This window comes from Agelaius phoeniceus, chromosome 2, assembly GCF_051311805.1.
Source record: "Agelaius phoeniceus isolate bAgePho1 chromosome 2, bAgePho1.hap1, whole genome shotgun sequence".
Classification (NCBI taxonomy): Eukaryota; Metazoa; Chordata; class Aves; order Passeriformes; family Icteridae; genus Agelaius; species Agelaius phoeniceus.
In genome coordinates this window covers 113,298,559-113,313,682 of record NC_135266.1, presented here as the reverse complement: position 1 = coordinate 113,313,682, position 15,124 = coordinate 113,298,559, and the positions used below count along the sequence as shown (strand labels likewise).

At 41.5% G+C, this 15,124-nt stretch overlaps 1 protein-coding gene across 1 annotated transcript; it reads right to left on the bottom strand.

Annotated features, from left to right (window-relative positions):
- Window positions 1-3,548: 3,548 nt before the first annotated feature.
- On the bottom strand, window positions 3,549-15,124 carry MAEL (maelstrom spermatogenic transposon silencer). Its single transcript, XM_077174721.1, has 12 exons — window positions 14,993-15,124; window positions 14,487-14,570; window positions 12,470-12,572; window positions 10,435-10,590; window positions 9,927-9,968; window positions 9,204-9,331; window positions 8,396-8,450; window positions 7,922-8,063; window positions 7,146-7,208; window positions 6,387-6,519; window positions 6,094-6,172; window positions 3,549-5,377 (listed from the first exon to the last, which is right to left on the bottom strand). The coding sequence occupies exons 1-12, from the start codon at window positions 15,122-15,124 to the stop codon at window positions 5,262-5,264; spliced, it is 1,233 nt and encodes a 410-aa protein (XP_077030836.1). The 3' UTR covers window positions 3,549-5,261.

Sequence of the window (15,124 nt, the reverse complement as noted above, 5' to 3'; positions counted from 1 at the left end):
AGCTGGCACCAGGGATTCCACCCCTCCCCATTTCCCACACAACCACCAAGATCTGCTCTCACTGCCTTCCCCACTCTTCTCAGGATCTTGGGAAGTGTTTCCAGTATTACAGACACACAAAGGCTGGTGCTGCCACAGCCCACTTCAAGATTCAGTACAGTGCACAATTCACAACTTGTCAGGAAGACAGGAGTTAATTATCTCAGCATCCCTGTTGCTAGAGCAACTGCACTCCTTTTCTGTTTATTTGTACCAAGTGTTCCAGGAAAGACACCGAGGCAAGGTTCTGCCTGATGAAGTTCACAATACAATGATCAACCTCCAAGATTAATTCTGGACGTGTTAGAGCTCTACTAAAATTATTGCAGCCCAACAGAAGGGAATTTGTAACTTCTGCAGCACTTCACCTGTTCACTAGGGATTGAAGGGAATTATTTGAAAATGGCAGAGAAGTTTAATGGGAACCTCTAAGACAGAACCACGGAAAAGTGAGCAAACAGAGTAAATTCAGGGTTAGATTAACAGAAGTGTTTGCCAATTTCTTCATTTTACTAAATCATTGCAATAAAATTTATTGGCTGGGCACTCTGGGGTGACAGTGAGGGATGATAATCCTGCAGAAGTCATCAGGAGGGCAGAAACTAGATAACAAACTTGTTTTTCTCCTGCTCCACCACAGAACATTTACTCTGCCAAAAGGAATGATGTTGTTAAAGTCTTTGCAGTCAGCTGCAGCTGCTTCTATTTATCAACCAGAAAATAAACTCAGTTTCACACATACACTTGACTGACTTCACTTTTGGGCAAAGTCTGAAATCCTTGCTAGCAGAAAGGGTTAGAACTTTTTAATTCAACTAACAGGTCCAAAAGCACAGCCGCTCTATGAGAATTACGCAGGTTTTTTAAAAACTTATCAATAAAGAAAAATACAACTATTTTACAAGAAAATCAAAACAGGGTTTCCTAGAATAGAGGTTTTCATTCACCCAAAACAAGTACTTATTCAGAAGAATCTGACCTTCAGCACATCACCAGTTGACTGTAACAGCTCAAGAGCCAGAATCCCTGAAATGGCAGCAAGTTTCCCAATGGGGAATGACTCAGCATGGACCTCACTCTAGGCAGCTGGCACAGGACACACCCCATGGAATGAGTATCAGCTGTTGCTGTTATCCAGGATCACAGCACTGCTTCCTCCAGCCTGACACCTGACAGATTCTCCACACAGAAAATCCCCACCAAACTGCTGCCTTGTTTCTATCTTTTAGGATCTGGATGAGTGACACATTGCAAAGGATGCAATAAAGATTTATCTTACCTTAGACACAGCAAACACTCTCTGATAACATAACAGTTATAATGCAGACCCCAGAATTCGCACCAGACATCAAGAGGTAGTGTGGCTTCCCTTCCCACACATCACACACTGCCAGCTTCTTTTCTCACACTTGGGAGGTGAGAGGGAGAGCTGCTGTCCATGTGAGAGAGCAGCGGGAATGCAGAGCTCCACCTGGGAACAGACAGTGAGCCAGTCGAAGCTCTTGGGTTGGACACAGAGGACAGGCCCAGAGAGGATATCTGCTGCAGACAGCCCTGCCAAAGGGAAGCTCTCAAGGCCTTCTTCAGACACCTGTGAGGAGCCTGACACTCAGAGGTGACCAAGGAGCCAAGGTGGTCCCTGCTGGATCTCATCCTTATGGACAAGAAATAACTGCTCAGGCATGTGAAGGCCAAGAGGCAAATTTAGCTTCAGGAACCACAAGATAGTGGAGTTGGGGATGCAAAGAGGGAGGAAAACAGCAAAAAGCAGCATCACAGCCCTGGAGCTCAGGAGAGCAGTCCTTGGCCTTGTTCAGAGATCTGCTTGGAAGACTCCTGTGGCATGCAGTGCTGGAAAGAGGTCCAGGTGAGCCTGGTGATTTTTCAAGTATCACCTCCTCCTAAAGACAAAAACAGCAAAGCAAGCAGAGCCTGACCATAGAGCCCCTGACAGAACGCACCCCTGAGAAGGAAACACACAGGAGACAAGTGCCTGGGAGAAACATAGAGGTGCTGTGTTTGTGCAGGTATGGGGATAGGAAAGCCAAAGCACACCCAAAGCTGCATCTGGTGAAGCACATGGAGGGCAAAAAGCAGGACTTGCTGTGGGTGCATCTGAGTGGGAATGGGCAGCTGGTCATGAAGGAGAAGGCTAAGACCACATTCACCTTGAGTTCTAACGGCAAACTCAGCCTTCCAAAGCAAAATTCAAGTTAAAGATGTCAAAACCAGGTTTTGCTGTATCTACAGTATGTATGTGTGCTTCTGAGAGAATGCTGGAACTTCTGCCACATCCCTAGTTCCTGCAGTTTATTGGAAGGAGAAGGTGGACAAACCAGCAATGCATAAGTAACAGTTAAATTAGAAGCAACAGCAACTGCTGCTTACCCTATGTTAACATACCCTAAACAGAATATAAAATAATATGATTACAGGTCAATGTACTGATGGAGACTAGATCAGCAGAGCTGTCACTGCAGTCACTGCATTGTTTCCATGATCCTCAGACAACTGTTCTGGCCAAAACCTTCAGAGTAGCAAGGTACAATTAACCACTTGTCCACTACTATTATAACAAGAGCAAAAATACCTAATAACTCTGCAATGTGTGTGTTAAACCAGGATGACTTTTTACTCATTCCTGTCACAGGAGAGAGTCAGCTGCAGTAACAGGAGGGCACGAAGTCAGGTCTGATAGAATCTATCAGCTACAAAACCAGCTCTTTAGCCAGCTCACCAGATGTGCTACCAAACACTGCATGCAGAGTGTTGTCATCATTAGGTTTCATCCTGTGGAAGGTGCATGTTTAGAGCTCCCAGGCAGCACCACTCAAACTCTGCTCAAGAGCCATTCTGCCCTGTCTCGGTTTTGTGTCCCCTTCAGAATTTTGTCATGCAAGTGGTGAGAACTCTGGCCTGATTTTGACACAGCCTGTGCCTTACCAGTACAACTCCTTGCACTTAGAAAGTGGGCTAAGGTTGCAAACCCTTATCTTTACTTACTTACAGGAGAGAAGCACTACTATACTGTGCTTGTTTTTCAGAATTTGTTCTTCCAGAAATCAAGAGCTGCAAATTGCAGAACAGTCAAGGAAGCAGAGCTCCCAAACAAAAGCATTTTCTATCATCCTTCAACAGCTGTTAGGGCTCCCCCTCAATAAATGCAGACTAACAGTATGAAATGGGCTACTTTAAGTCAGTGTATTCATTCTAATGGCACAGATCTTATGATTTCCACTACAAAAAACCCCCTCTAGAGTTGTTGGTTATTACAGTAAGACAGTTACTGCCCCAGTTAACAGCCCACTGCCTACAGCATATAATTAGATCTTCACCATCTTATGTGCTATTTTAATTTACAGGTGGTAAGGTACAGATATGCCACAGAATCCTAATGGCATTTTCCCACTTCTGCTCATATTCTTTATCTCACTCTTGACATGCATTACATTAAGCTTAGTAAAAAAACGTTCTTAGGTTTATGTACTTAACACTGAATAAGTTTTAACAACAACTTTTAATAAATTCTCTCCTACATAAGAACTGAAACAAACTTTTATTCCAACAGTGAACTCTGGAAATACTTCAAAAACAATAGCTCTGTACACTATGAAATATCAATGCAGCAGTGGCTGTCAGTTAAGGAACCTGGACAAGTCTACACAAAAGCAGAAAAGCCTTTAGCACTACTTGATAGACACTGTCAGTCAGTTACAACATTCCCAGGTGCTTCATTGGTAAATTTCAGCCTTACAGCTTTAATGTCCCTTATTTGGTGAATATCAGCAGGTAGGACAGCAGCCTCCAAGAAAGGAAATACAGAATCAATTGAGGAAATTCAGTGATAAAGGTGAACAGCTGGGTAAGAATAGAAATGCTTCAGTGATGCTAAAACACTGGAAGAAAGGGTTCAACTGGCCTTACAGCAACTGTAACAGGTTTCCAACTAAACCAGCACTTGGCCTTTTCGGACACACTGATCAGCATGCTCAAATAAACCTCTTATTTTGGCTGCATTTTGGGTTTTGCCTGCATTTGTTTTGTTGTGTTTTTTCCTTATTCAAGGGAACAAACCACCTCATTTTGAGTTTCAGTACCTACCAAGGAATGAAATCTTCACAGAGTTAGTTGCTATGGAAATAGTATTTCAAAACTGGACATCTGTTGGTACAAAATCTAGGAACAACTTAACAAAATAAGCTCTTATTTCTCAGAATCACTTCTTAGGAGATACATGGACTAAACACAAGGCTCAGACAACCTTTTGGGGAGTAGTCCAAGCAGTACCTCCATAAAAAGGAACATCTAACTTCCCTAGAAAATGCCAAGATAGTGTCCCATTTTGTTATGTGCCCCCAAATAATTATGACTGGTATCTACCCAGCCTGAATAAACTCTTGTGAAATATATCAGTTTGAATTTGATACTCTTTCCAAAAAAGACCATCAAAAGACCAAAACCAAACCAACCCTGTAACACCTACACTTCTCTTCAGTCTCTAAAGTTTGAGGGACATGCATTTCTTAAAATGAAAACTGATGCAAACAAAAAAAATCTATGCAGTACTTGTCCCTGATGTATATAATACAGCCTGTGCCTCTAAGAACATTAACAGATAGATAAATTTGCCACAGTATTTCTTTCAAGACATTTTACATAAAATGTGCTTTTTTGCCTTGAAAGACCACTCAAATTTTTCATGGCTAAAACTGATGTATTACAGCAAACTTTTGGGACTACTGACTTTTAATTAATTCCCCTAGGGCAGCCCCTCATACCTTCAATACTTTCTCCCCTGCATCAGTTTTGAAGCAAGACTGTTACACACAGTCCATCTTCCACATGCAGAAGATGGGAAGGCTATTAAAAAAAGAAATAAAGCAAAAAGTTTAAGTTGTTTACACACTGGTCACTAAAGAATTCTTCTAATTCAATTATATTGATTAATCAATCTCGAATTTGCACTCTATTCATTAAGAAATATAACTAGTACAGCATGCAGTTTTAAAGATGTGACTGTGAGGTCCCTTCGAAATAAGTCTTCCTGTAGATAATGAACAAGATTCTTTAAATCCACTCAATAGTTTTATCATTCAAACAAGAACTTCAACTGTCAAGGTTTGCACAGAAGATGAAAAACTGCAGTCTGGAGAAACTACTAGTTATCTTAGGGAAACAAAGACAATTAGAATTTACAGCTGTCCTGGATGTGAAAGAGATTTTCAATTACTGAAAGACTTGGATAGATCAGATGCACTTCTCAGCAATCGAATAACTCCTCTTCCTTGTACAGCACTTGTTCCACAAGGGGAGGTCTTCACACCACATGGAGAATCACCTAATAAATTAAATACAGTTTGCACATCAAATCAGCCCTTAAAGCTTGCATAAATTAATGGAATTGTTCTTCATGCTGTGGAGCTGAACCTATTCCACAGCTCTGATTAAAAAAGTCAGGCAGGTTGTGTCCTCCACAAACAGCAAGACCATAAGATCATGATTTCCAGGTGGAACAGAGTTTAACCCAGCATGGATCTTAGGCATAAGATATCAAGCTGCAAACTCAGAATTCTTATTTATTTTGCAAACCTATTCCTCTGAAGGTTAGCCACGAAATGCCCAAATGAACTGGGCTCAGAGGCCTTCTAGTAAAAATAAAAACCTTTCTGCAAGTAGAAACTTTAAAAGAGGAGTCTTTTAACTGAGTTGTGACACAACACTTGGAACAAGGACTAGCTTGGTCTGTACATGCAATGATTTAGGAACATGGAGAGTGTTTTAAACATGGCCCTGCCTCAAAGCACCTGGGCATGGGAATGCCTTCAGGTAACAGAAAAGCATAAATCAGAGAGCAACATTTTTAAGAAAAATTGCATTTTGAGAGATGTTTCTGACCCTAAGATTCTGTCCAGTAAGAAGAGGCCAGTTCTTCCTGCTTGAGCCTTCAGTGTGTGAGCTGTGCACCACTTCCAGGCAACATCTAAGCCCAGAAATTTGAAAAAGTAACAACTGGATTAAGTTCCCACTAAAAAAATGTGGAAGCTTCAAACTCACAATTAGAAGGAACAAACTCTTGATCCTGTCTTGGAGAACCCCAAGGTTTGTTGCATCCAGAACTTTCAGCTTTCATTTTCTGTATGAAAATATAAATATTCAAAATAAGGTACATGTATCTGCTAACATGAAATATACACCACTATCCATCAAACCTATGGATCATGGTCAAAACCCTGCAAGTTCATCAGTCTGCCCAATATATGTCACAAAGGACAGCATCCAAAGACAAAACAGCTCATGTGAAATTGGCAACTGGAAATAAATCAGGGTATCAATTGAAAAAATCTGACCTGGGTATGTCCAGCATCCAGTTTTACAATCCTGGTATTTGTGCCTTGATCACAATCAGAGTCTTGCAGAGGGAGGTGAGCTGCTGTTAGTGGGACTCCATACACACCAGCAAAGGACTTACTGATGCAGTAACTTGACCAAGAAAAAAAGGCAAACAAGAAAGGTCTGGCTAAAGGTTTGAATGCTGATGTGTGGAAGCACAGCATTTTATGTTCTTCAGCTGGTGAACAAAAACAGCCAAAGCCTGAGATGCACAGAACAGATACCAGAGGGCAGAAGGACTTGCTGCCAGCATCCCTGCATCCTTCCAAGACCACCAGTCTGTTGTACAACTACACATGAAATGAAAACAAACTGCTTCCCCACGTTATCAAATGCAGCACTTAGAAGTGTGAAAAGCAACTTTTTTTTTTTTTTCAGGTCATAGCAGTCCATGATGAGTATTTTGAATGAAAACTATTTATTATTGCCTCTCTAAGTGCTACTACTGCTGCCATCAGAGACCATAAAGGGCATTTCCTCATTTCCAAACTATTTACTTTTCCTTTCTCCCCACCAAAAAGATTACAGAACCTTATGCATCTACATTCTACGTCAGGCAGCACAGAAGTTTCCAAAGTAGAGATATGCCAGAGCATAATGAGAATACCTCTGAAGTCAAACAGTGAATTCTAATGTAATTAACACTTTTCTCAGCATTGCAATGCTAACAAAATAAAAGCCATCATTCTGGAGTCAACTCCTCAAGCAATACTCACCCCATTTTCTTACAGGATGCCAGAGCACAGCAGATTATATCATTCTCCTCATGCCACTTGCACCTACATGAAATGAAGTTTAGGCTTATTTCAGAAGCACCTACATTGTTCATCAACAAGAACAGTCGGTCTGGCCAGATGAACAGGAACAAATATTAAAAATGGTATCTTTTTGTTGCAGAGATCATGCAGTACCTTTAAAATTTCACAGAGTTCAATAGCTTTGCCCTAAGTAGTTTATGCAGAGTTTAAAGGTCTGCTTATCATGAAATCTACTTCATGGTGAGGTGGGGGGCAGGGAGAAAAGAGAACCCTAAGAGACAAATGGAATTTAAACCATTTGAACCATTTCAAGCTTCCCATTAATGTGAAATAGTTCCTCCTAGCATAAACACCCTCACTTTCCTCTCCAAACCTGTCTTTTAGAGTACATTCCTCCATCCTCCTTAAGCTCCCCCTCTAGGGTGAAGACACTCATGGGAACACAAAACCGCCTGGCTATAAAGACAAAGATGAACCCAATGGTTCTTAAAATCCATATTCCAACCAGACTTACAAGAATAATTGACATAGTTTTTTAAAATCTACTGAAATTTAAGATCATATTATTAGTTCTTTTCTTAAATTAGTAGCAGAGGAAGCACTAGAATCTATTTCTAAATTAACTGCATAATCACCCAATATGCTCCTGCAGCACTGCAAGCAAGTATCACTTTTTGTACCAACACAGAAAATCTGAAAGCAGGCACATCTACACAATGAACCACCCAACACACCTGGTATTACTGGAGAAATCCCACAGGCAGACATCCAGTTTTCTATACACCCAGACGTTGGATGGCTCCTTTTGGTATTTCTTCTGGTACAGTTTCATTAGCAGGTCTTCTACTGCAAAAAGCTCCCAGTGGCTCCCAATGCCTACAGTTCAGTGAAAATCCAGGCCAGGAGAACAGGAGTCACTGGATACCCTGCTCAGCTCATTTCTCAGTCAGTCCCTGTTCACTGCCCAGCTCTTTATCACAGCACCAAAGCTCAAAGATATTCCACCAGTGGTTTTAATAAAACCTGGCTTCCTAGAAAGTGGTGGGAGAAAGGAAGAGGAAGGAGCATGCAAAGGAGTTCTAGCTATCAGAACCAGTTTTTATGAAAACTTTTGAGACATGCTTTTCAGACAAATACAGCTGTCCATGATTACACAGCCCTTATTTCTGGAAGGGGAAAAGGATGGACAAAAATTATCCATTCCCTACCTGTTATGCTGGCCATTCGACCAAGACACCAGTTGATTCGGAATCTGTCATTAGACTGGAGGAAAGAAGATTTCTGTCATCTCAAAGGAGTACAGTACAGAATTCTGACACTTCCATGACTTCTGTCCAGGTCTGAAAAAGCCACCTCCAAACCAAATTGTTTGTGGCACTGAATGCAATTCCCCTGACGACTATCTTGAAGAGGACCCAAATTTCACGCATACTTCTTCAGAGCCCTGTATTTATGGATGGAACCCAGTATCTTGTCCCTCCCTGCTTTTTAAGGATTAACATTAGGTTTGAACTGAATTGAAACATAATAGACCTGTTATGAAACTTAAACACCTCTGAATCCTAACATTTTGTTCTGTTGCCTGGAAAAATGAAACTTGAGCAAAAATTTAAGACACGTGTAATTCTCATGGGGAAAAGAGTCACGAAAACGTAAAAATATCCTTTCAAAAAAGCAGGATTTCTGACTATTATTGAGCACATCCAATTTAAGTCAAATCTTAGGAGCCCTTAACCAAAGTCATAACAATGTCAGAGAACAAAAGACCCTGTTCATCAGTAGATTAGAGCCAGAAGTGCAGGCTGAAAATAAAAAGGCAGAAAATTAGGTCTCTGCTGTATAAAAAGGTTGGCTTCTAGAGGCCGTTTCTTCCTGAAAGGAACTGGGACAGTCTGGAAAAAGTGTCTTTCCCCACTTAGTTTACTCTAAAACCTAATCAGTGTGCATGTATCTCTTTAGTCATCCAACAGGAGTGAAAGCAGAAGTGGAGATCCAGAGCTTTGACCTTGGCCATACCCTGCAGAAGAAGCGAGGCTGAGCACCCCCGGCTGGCTGGGCAAACTCAATGAGTTCCTGCAGGACAACGGCGTAACAAGAACGAGGAAGGTGAAATCCAGATATGGGGATCTTATGGGTTTCATCACCTAATGGAGGGGCAAGAGGGACAGGGGAAAAACAAATAAACAACAACAAAAAGCCACAAAATTGTGAGAAGTCCAGTTTCCTTAAGAGCTACAGTTCCCTCCTCCTTTTTACCTTTCTGTATACATATATATGCACACAAACACACACACTCCTCTCCACAGACAGCGTCTGTGTTTAAGCTACCAAAACCTTGCTTCTGTCAGCAGCTCTGGGCTGTGAGCAAACACACACACTCCTGCCCCTTTTAAAAGGCCATTATCCAAGTATTAGATGTACACAGGCCAAGTTTGCTCCCTCTGTACACAAGGAGAGGAAGTGTCCTAACAGAAACAAACTGGAGTCTATAAACACTACTGAGAGTCACAAAGGAAACAGGCAGACACAACAATGGTGCAGGTATTTTAATTTTGTTAATATATGCCAAGCTGCTGAACATAACTTTTAAAGTAGTATCTTTGAGTTACCCTGTTGTTAATCAGCACTTCATGCTGAAGATACAGACAGAGACTATCAAGACTTACAAAGCATTTGGACAGAGGTGAGATAAGCTGTGTCTAAAACTGCACACCATTCTTTTTCTCCATTAATACTCACCAGCAGCCTGGCAGTGGTACCGAAAACCACGTGGTGGTACTTCTGCAAAAGAGAGGAGAAAGCACAATCATCATTCAACACCACTACCAACAGATCCTTAACTCAAAGTTCCATATGCAGAAAGGAACAGCAACTTCCCTTGTGGCCTTGTGAACATGCCACAACTATTTTTGGAAAAGTTATTTTCAGTTCAATACATTTTAAAACACAAAGTGCATTGTGATTGTGTTTAGGTCCAACTAAGAGAAAGCATTCACTGACATGAAACATAAAGCACAAACTTGTGCAAGTCCTCCTGGGTTTAGCCTACCCTCTTTGGAGTTACATGAAGTTCTGACACTAATTCTCTTCAGAAACAAGCTCAGGACTGCTCTGATATTTTAAGAAGTCTGACCATTTATAATCAAAGAAATAAACTTGTCTTAATACCAGAAGTGCAACCCTGGGCAGCAGTGACCCCAGAAAGCCTCCCTCTCACCCCAGTACTTCTGAGTTTCCTGGAACTCACCTGGATCTATGAAGTGGTGGAAATCAGCCAGGATGCCATCTTGCAGGGAGTACCTGACACACCCAATCTCACAGGGAAGGAAGCGCTGCTCGCAGTGGGGTGGCAGCTTCCCGTAGCTGTAAATGTCCAAGAAGTAGAAGATGTCTGCAACCATATCTAAAAGAAAAAGAACAGAACCATCTTCAGACAAGCCATCAGAGGTTACAGAAGCCATGCTGGTCTACCCTCATCAAGGGAAAGCTTTGCTGAAATTTCTCCTGTGACTGAGTGAAGAGTAACAACCGAGCAAAACCCACAGCTCTTTCTCTGTATCCAAGATGACAAGATGACAACACTTATGTAGAATTCAGGCACATTGGACACCTTCCAGAGATCCTACTGTGTGTAGAGGTGGGGCAAAAGACCCAAAAAATACAAGCAACTAAACCCACATAATGTTAAGAGGCCTGCAATCCAACAGGAACTGTTGTTCTTTTTAAGGATAGGTCTCTTGGCTCTTTCATAAAATAAGGTTAGGGAAACACCAAATCAGTAGCTGCAAAACAGTCTCACAAGCTAAATTTGGCAGCTGACACCACTTAAACGAGTTGGTAGTAATCCTGTGGGGCAAGAAGATGAGAAGTCTGCTAATTAAAAGGATTGCTTTTCCACCAAATGAGCTCCCAAAGAAAGTGGCAAGAATACCCAACATAAATGTTAAGGAACAGGTTTATCATTTACTAATTAAAAAGTATCCAACTATGACAAATATTTTACAATACACCTTAATCCCTCTCTTCATGACCGTCACAATGTCCTCAGTGAAGTTTAACACAGCTATTTAATCCTTACTCTTAACTACTGCCCCTCATCAAAAGAGTCCTACTTGCTCTACTAGAGATGTGTAACTGTCTTCACACATAAATAATTTTGTATGCCAGTCTTTAAGACATTTAACACCTGTTGCCCTAAGCCTGAAGGGCCATGCTCCCTTATGTGGGTCTTAAACTGTATGAGCTCAGGGGTCACAGGAAAGACACCTCTCCTACCTTATGAAAAAATGGATACAGCTCCAGGGAACCATACAGAACTTGAACTGGGAAATATTAAGAGCAGCATCATGAAGTGTATCTCAATTATCCTTTATCATTATGCCTCTCATTCAGCTAAAAGATGACTGTGCCAACTCAAGCCAGCCAGCATGATCAGCCCAATCAAATCTGCATCACAATGACAGGGGAGCATGACCCCTGGCACGGAGGGCACTAATAAGCATTTCACTTTTTATGGAGCTACTGTTTCTTGCTTCTCCCATAACCATGGCAACATGAAAACAGTTCAAGAGAGTGAAGTAAAAAGCTGGAGCTTTTTAGACTTAACCACATAGCTGATATGAACTGGCTTCTTGACTTACCTTGTAAGCACTACCTTTTTATTATTTTTCAGAATAATGTAATATTCATTGGGTAGAAGATTACAAATGTGTTCACTACCCAACTCAAATTGGAACAACCATTTGAAGACAGGGTACAGGTTAGAAAGGTTTAGTTTTTGAGAGTTCTTTCAATAAGGAAGCAAGTCAGGATGTTATAAAGTGCATATTCCCTCTTTTATTCTCCCAATTAGGCCAGGCCCTTGTTTTATTTAATACCTCTATCTTACCAATTTTGAACACTCATATCTAGCAATTCTTAACCCTTTGAAATCAATACAAGTATTCTTTTATGCTGAACTTGGATTATGCCTTGTCAATTCATAAATGTAGGACTTGAAAAATTACCTTTTCCTTAAAAACCTTGAAAAAACTGTTAAGAAACTGTTAGTGGCTATACTCCCATTGAGCTAAAAAACAGAGGATAGAATTGTTGGAGGTTGGGGGGAATGGTATTTTCCCTGATCTCCCTCTACCTTTTACAGCAGTAGCCCAGTAGTGTAAAATATCTGACACAGATGGCTTTCAGCAAAATGTAAACAGTCTTTGTACAGGTACCACTGAGAATATCCTCAAAGGGCAAGCTCTCATCTACCAGGACCAACTGCTTTAAAATCACCATACCCTGATCATTCTTCCAAGACAGAGCAGAGGCATCTGGCAGAGGAGTAACACTGGGCATCTTTGTGGTCAGAGGAGCAGGAACTGGATCAGGCACCTTACAAGTCTGGAAAAGATGAGAAAGTTAAAAAAAAAAAAAACAACCAAACCAACAACAACAAAAGTCTTCTTGCCCCAAATAAAGTCCTTCAGCTCCTTATATCAGAGGAAAATGCAATATCCACTAATAGCTGGGGTTAGGTGGAAAAGTTTTATATATAAAAGTGCCTGTATACTTGCAGGCCAGGAAAGCAAGATTTCTCTTCAGTACCTTTGTCAACCCATTACTGCTTTGAAGAACTACAGCTAAACTTACAAAACGTAATACAAAGAAAAAAAGAAGTATTTTCTTAAATTCAACCTCTTGCCACAGGCAAGGAACTCTTCAAACTGGAATTTATAACTTTTCTCTGTAAGTTTTATGAAAAAAGCACCTGGCACATGTGTTAGTTGCCTTTGACTAGGAAAGAGGTTCATGAAAAGCTGATAAAGCCTTAAGGAAGTCATTGGATTGCTCTGAAAATCCATTCATGAACAATAAGCTTTTAATAGGACGGGAAAAAAAACCTGGCAGCCTTACAGCATCTGATCACTCAAACCCAAATTGGGAATAACATCCACACCCAGGCACATTGATTGCAGATAACCATCTCAGCCAAAGTTAATTATCAGTTTGAACTGTTTAAAACAAAATGAGGAATTATTCCCATCTAAGCAAGCTTTGGCCACCTCCAAAAGAGGAACATGGACGTTCACTACACAAAGTGACCGTGGCTGTGTGTGTACAAGGCTGGGATGAATAAAACAAGAGCACATAATCTCATATATCCATATTTCCCCTGATACAGTAAGGATGGTGAGCTTTACTCCGGTAAAGCAACTATTTGTTCCTCTCTCTGTTCACAATCTTCTAAAATGCTACAACTTGTGGAAGGAAACACAGAAGCCTCCATTTGTGACTTTCCTGCCGTTTCACTTAGTTCTCTCTGGCATATAAAAATGGAGTTCCATTAATTACACACACTCAGCCTGATACACGACACAAGGATGATCACATTTTAAACAGCTTTTTCCCAGACATGCAGGCCCCCAAAACCAGAAAATATTGCCTAACACCTCCCTTCTAGTCTAGACTAATTTAACTAATCCATTTTTACAAGTTACTGCAAACTACAATCATCCTGCCATTCTCTCTATCAGCATGTAAGTATTTTGAAGTCCTGGAATTTATCCCACCATTAATTCATAGTTTGCAGTCATTATCTAGTAACAGAGCATTAAGAAGTAAATGCAGTATTATCCATTTACTCAGAGGGTAAATGTGACTTTCTTTCCTTGGACACACAAGTTTTTACACTACCAACAAAGACTGAAATGAAATAAAATAAGCTGACACCTCACATAATTCAAACTCTTAAGTAACTCTGCTTCAGAGAACTGCTGGGAAAGGAAAAGAGACAGAAACAAACAAACGGGACAAACACCTTTTCAAGGCAGTAAATAGCAGAAATTACCCGTTTAGCACCATTTCAGACACAACCATACACACTCAACCCAACTACCTACTTCTGTATTGTTCTCCACAACACTGTTACTACTCTCTCCCACATCCAACCAACCTAAAGATAATGGCAGGGTGTAATTATTCTATTTGTGCATAGGCCAAAACACTTCATTGACCTGTTCACTACACAACCCCTCCAGAACAAGCAAATCAGCTGCTTCTAAGACGTGCTTTCAGGCCATCGGACAAGAACTACCTAAACCAATGACAGCCAAAAAGCAAAAGCAACATGAACCTATGGCAAGAAGTAACTACAATTTACAGTATAAATTTAAAAAAAACATAAATAAAATTAAGTCAAGCACTGCAAAATACTGTTAAACATAAAGCTAGGGTGTTAGAGAACTACATTTTACTTGGTACAAGAGCCCAAAGGAACAGGCTGTGATGGTTCAAAGAGGTATCAAGTGTTTCCACCTTCACTGTCTTCTGAGAGCGTTTCTTGCTATTCCACGTACGAGCCTTCTCTGCATACATCGTCTTCTCTTCCTCTGTCAGGGACTTGAAGAAAAATCAGCTGTTACAAAAAGGTTTCTACCTTCTTCTCTACTTCCTTCTAGTAGTCCCACAAACCAACAAACTCCGTGTGTAAGAAATCACTCCTGCCCTTCCAAAGGACATTACTGATGGCCGCCAAGACTAACTCAAACACTCCCAGGCGCTTTTTTCCTAAAAACGCCATAAGCCTTTATTAGAAATACACAACAAGACGAAGGCGAAGTACCTCCGAGTGAGGGCAAGCCACAAACAAGAGACCTCCTGGAACTCCTCCTGCCAGCCGGGGATGGCACCGCCACCACCACCACCCCACCCACGGCACACGAACCGGAGCAGTCCCCGCTCTGAGGGGAGGACGGCACAGCCACCTGAAATGGCGCCGAGCCCACCCTCCGCGAAAGGCCCCGCCGGCATTCCGCCCTCACCTCCCATGCCTGGGAGCAGTGGGGGACAGCGTCCCCCACACAGGCCACGGACAGCCCGCGCCGCTCCAGCTCGGGCAGCTGGTCGTGCACGAACCACAGAAAGGCGCTGCGGTGGCCGCCGCGCCGAGCCAT

What these genes read in the sequence shown, in the direction of transcription:
- MAEL (XM_077174721.1), bottom strand. Translation starts at nt 15,124, where the DNA reads ATGGCTCGGCGCGGCGGCCACCGCAGCGCCTTTCTGTGGTTCGTGCAC. An exon ending in GCATCCTGTAAGAAAATGGG is followed by an intron (nt 6,520 to 7,145) that starts GTGAGTATTGCT and finishes TTCTTGGTCAAG; the next exon opens with TTACTGCATCAGTAAGTCCT. An exon ending in AGAGTTTGTTCCTTCTAATT is followed by an intron (nt 5,378 to 6,093) that starts GTGAGTTTGAAG and finishes TTAATTTATTAG; the next exon opens with GTGATTCTCCATGTGGTGTG.